Source organism: Phaseolus vulgaris, chromosome 11 (assembly GCF_000499845.2).
Source record: "Phaseolus vulgaris cultivar G19833 chromosome 11, P. vulgaris v2.0, whole genome shotgun sequence".
Lineage (NCBI taxonomy): Eukaryota > Viridiplantae > Streptophyta > Magnoliopsida > Fabales > Fabaceae > Phaseolus > Phaseolus vulgaris.
The window spans coordinates 34,462,358-34,465,381 of NC_023749.2; the positions used below are offsets into that span (position 1 = coordinate 34,462,358).

At 51.0% G+C, this 3,024-nt stretch overlaps 1 protein-coding gene across 1 annotated transcript; it reads right to left on the reverse strand.

Moving 5' to 3' along the window:
* Positions 1-318: 318 nt before the first annotated feature.
* LOC137805914 (filament-like plant protein 1) lies at positions 319-1,179 on the reverse strand. The gene has a single exon (XM_068605796.1). The coding sequence runs from the start codon at positions 1,177-1,179 to the stop codon at positions 319-321; it is 861 nt and encodes a 286-aa protein (XP_068461897.1).
* Between the last annotated feature and the right edge of the window lie 1,845 nt (positions 1,180-3,024).

Genomic DNA, 3,024 nt, shown 5'->3' on the forward strand with positions numbered 1-3,024 from the left:
AGACCATATGTAGAAGCAGAAAAATTTATAATAAAGGCAGTATCAGTTCAAGTACATAAGAAGAGAGGAAAAATATTACAAGCAAGGCTTAAAGATTGTGCAAAAATATATCAAGGAATAAGCGGTGGAGGGAGATGACTAATCTTCAGAAGGCACGATCTTCCCATCCACTACTTCGTTATATAGTGACACCATGGAGAGGTCGAGCTCGGGGTACTGGCAGGCGACTTGCTCCAGAGCGGCGTCGAACCCAACGGCGAGGACTTGGGCGGAGCTCAGTTCGAGCTCTTCGTTTTGCTTTTTGAACCCCTCGGTTTGCTATTCTAGCTCGTCAGCTCGTTTCTTCAGTTCTTCAGTTTTCTCACGAGCTTGAACGAGGTCTTCAGCAACCTTTTTGCTTTCCTCCCGTGCCTGGGCCAGCTCTGTAACAGTTCTTTTGTTTTCCTCTCTAGCTTCGGCGAGCTCAGCCACAGCGTCGTTCCTCTCCTTTTCGACCTTTCCAAGGAGAACCTCCCGATCAACCGACCTTTTCTCGAGGTTCTCTACCTTGGCTGCATCCGCTTTTATTGATGCCTCCAAGTCAACCACCTTGAGTCGGTAGGGAACCAGCTTACTCTCCAGCTCGATTTTCTCTTGAGCTAGGAGGTGCAGTTTCTGGCGTAGATCGGAGGCCTCCTTGCGTGCAACCCTCAGCTCGGCACTCATGGCGTCTTCCACCCTTGAGTGATCAATCTCCGCCATCATGAGGTTGCAGGATAGCTTCTCCGAATCAATCCTTATCAGGCGATTCTCCTCTTGGAGTGTGGAGATATCATCCTGAAGTTTTTCGGTGGAACTCTCCACAGATTTTGTTATGATGGAGGGGAGGTCCTCTGCCATCATTTTGAGCTTAGCTGTGAAGGTACCCCAGATTTCTTTGACCGCCGGGGGAAGGCTTGCGGCCGCTGCTGGTGGAGGGGCTGAAGGGGCCTGGTGCTGACTCTCACCACCACCCTCTTGAATTGGTTGAGGAAGTTGGGTTTCCTGGCGTGGTGGTGAAGAGGGGGACTCGGTAATGAGTATTGGCGAGTTGTGAGCGCCCTCATCCCCACCTGGTGCAGCTTCAGCGATTGAGGCAGTTGAAGGGGGACCCTCTCCAGCAGATACGAATGGCTTGGAGGCGCTCGGAGGGTTCTCCATGAAGTTGGGCTCATTGCCTTCAACCGCAGGAAGTGCAGTTGCCAAGGGTATTGCTTGGACTGGCGGTGTTGGAGCTGGGGGAGAAGGCGGTGTTGGTGTTGGTAGAGCAGGTGGTGAAGAAGGTGCCACCCTTCTCCTTTTGGTAATGAGGCCGTCCTCAGTTGCCTCATCATCTTCATCTTCGTCTTCTTGAACCACTTGAGGAGTTTTCCTCTTTGGTTTCTTTAAGACGAGCTTCTTTCGTTGAGGGGCGGGCAGTGCCGCTGAAGGAGCTGGGCCTTGAGGGGGCGATCTGCCCTGGGCAGCAGCGATCTCCACCACCGAGTTTGGCACGGTTTGAGAGCCCGACGTCAATCTGTGGGTTCGGGCGAGCGCCCTCAGTTCAGCCAATTTGCCTTTGCCCAACATGAGGTCTGCACAGTGCAAAAATATACAAGTAAGCGCGAAAGTAAAAGTAAAATATACGAGTACGGGTGCGGATGATGCAAACAAATGGTGCAGGAAATAAAAAACAAGTCTAATGCGCCTCAAGCAGGACGCCTAATAATAAATAACAGAGATGCAGCACAAGACGAAAACCTAAAAGTCGAGGTAAGCGCTAACCTATGTGAGCTTCGAGTTGGCCCTCGAGGAACTCGAAGGTGATTATTGCGGAGGTGGGGAAGGTAATGTTAGCGTCTGCTACGCCTTTCCAGAAGAGGCATAGATCCTTGTCCAACTCGCCCATGTTGTCAGGACTTCTTGGCCTTCTGAAGCTCTCCTTGGAGTCCTTGCTTCCCTTGTTTACCCAGTACAAGGGAAAGCCATCGAGCAGCGAAGGGTCTTGATCATTTTGGCGCACTTGGACGAACTTTCCCTTCCAATCTTTGTAAGATTGCTGGAAGATAGAGAGGATCGATCTCCCAGCAATTCCGTTTAAGCTCACCCAGAGGCGGTCTCCAGGATTCTTGGCCTCGAACAAGAAAAGGAAGACGTCTACCGAGGCCGGTAGTCCCAAGTGCGCGCACATAATTTGAAATGCCCAGCTGTTGGGATGGAGCTGGGCAGCGGCGATGTTGAGCTCAGTCAATAGTTCCCGTTCAAAACGGGTGAAGGGAAGCCTGAGTTTCACCTTCTTGAAGAGAGTGGTGTAAATGAAGCAGAACAACTCGCCGTTGTTCCCCTTGTTATCCACGCAGATTGGCACGTCGGGAGAGCAAGGCATCACCATCAGTTTGTCGTCGTGCTCCTTGTGGAACGAGAGGTTGGGTTCGTCCCCTTTCTTCAACCGTAGCACCGCCAACGCAGAATTTACTGAAGAAGTCTCCTTCAGCAAAGTTGGGGTGGCCCATGGGTAGAGTTTTTTGAAGTCTGGAGTGGGAATGGAGGCTCCTCCGGCGACTGGTGAGGTTGCCTGAGCAAGGTTGGGACGAGAGGTTGCAGGCCTCTCAGCCTGGGAAGAGGGAGCACCAGATGCTCGCGGTAGGTTATGCGCTTGGGATGGCGGGTTTCGTGATGAAGGAGGAGGATTCGCGGTGGTCTTTGTACGAGCCATCGCAGGAACTGCAAAGGAAAAAGAAAAAAGAAAGATGAACAAAGGTTGTAGAGATCGACTCGATTGTGGACGAAGGATGAAAAACGAACGAACGAGAGTTCGTTGTGATGAAAGTAATGGAAGACGGAGCCGTAAGTTGCGAGAAGGAAGAAGAAAAGGAAAAAACAACCCACAGCGTATGCACCAGATAGATAATGGATGATGCGAATCGGTTAAAATGCAACAGGTATCAACAGAATGAGTAAAAGAGGTACCTTTTGATTATCAGATGAGCGTTGAAGGGAGTTGGGGATTGAGAGAGTTGAAGAGCG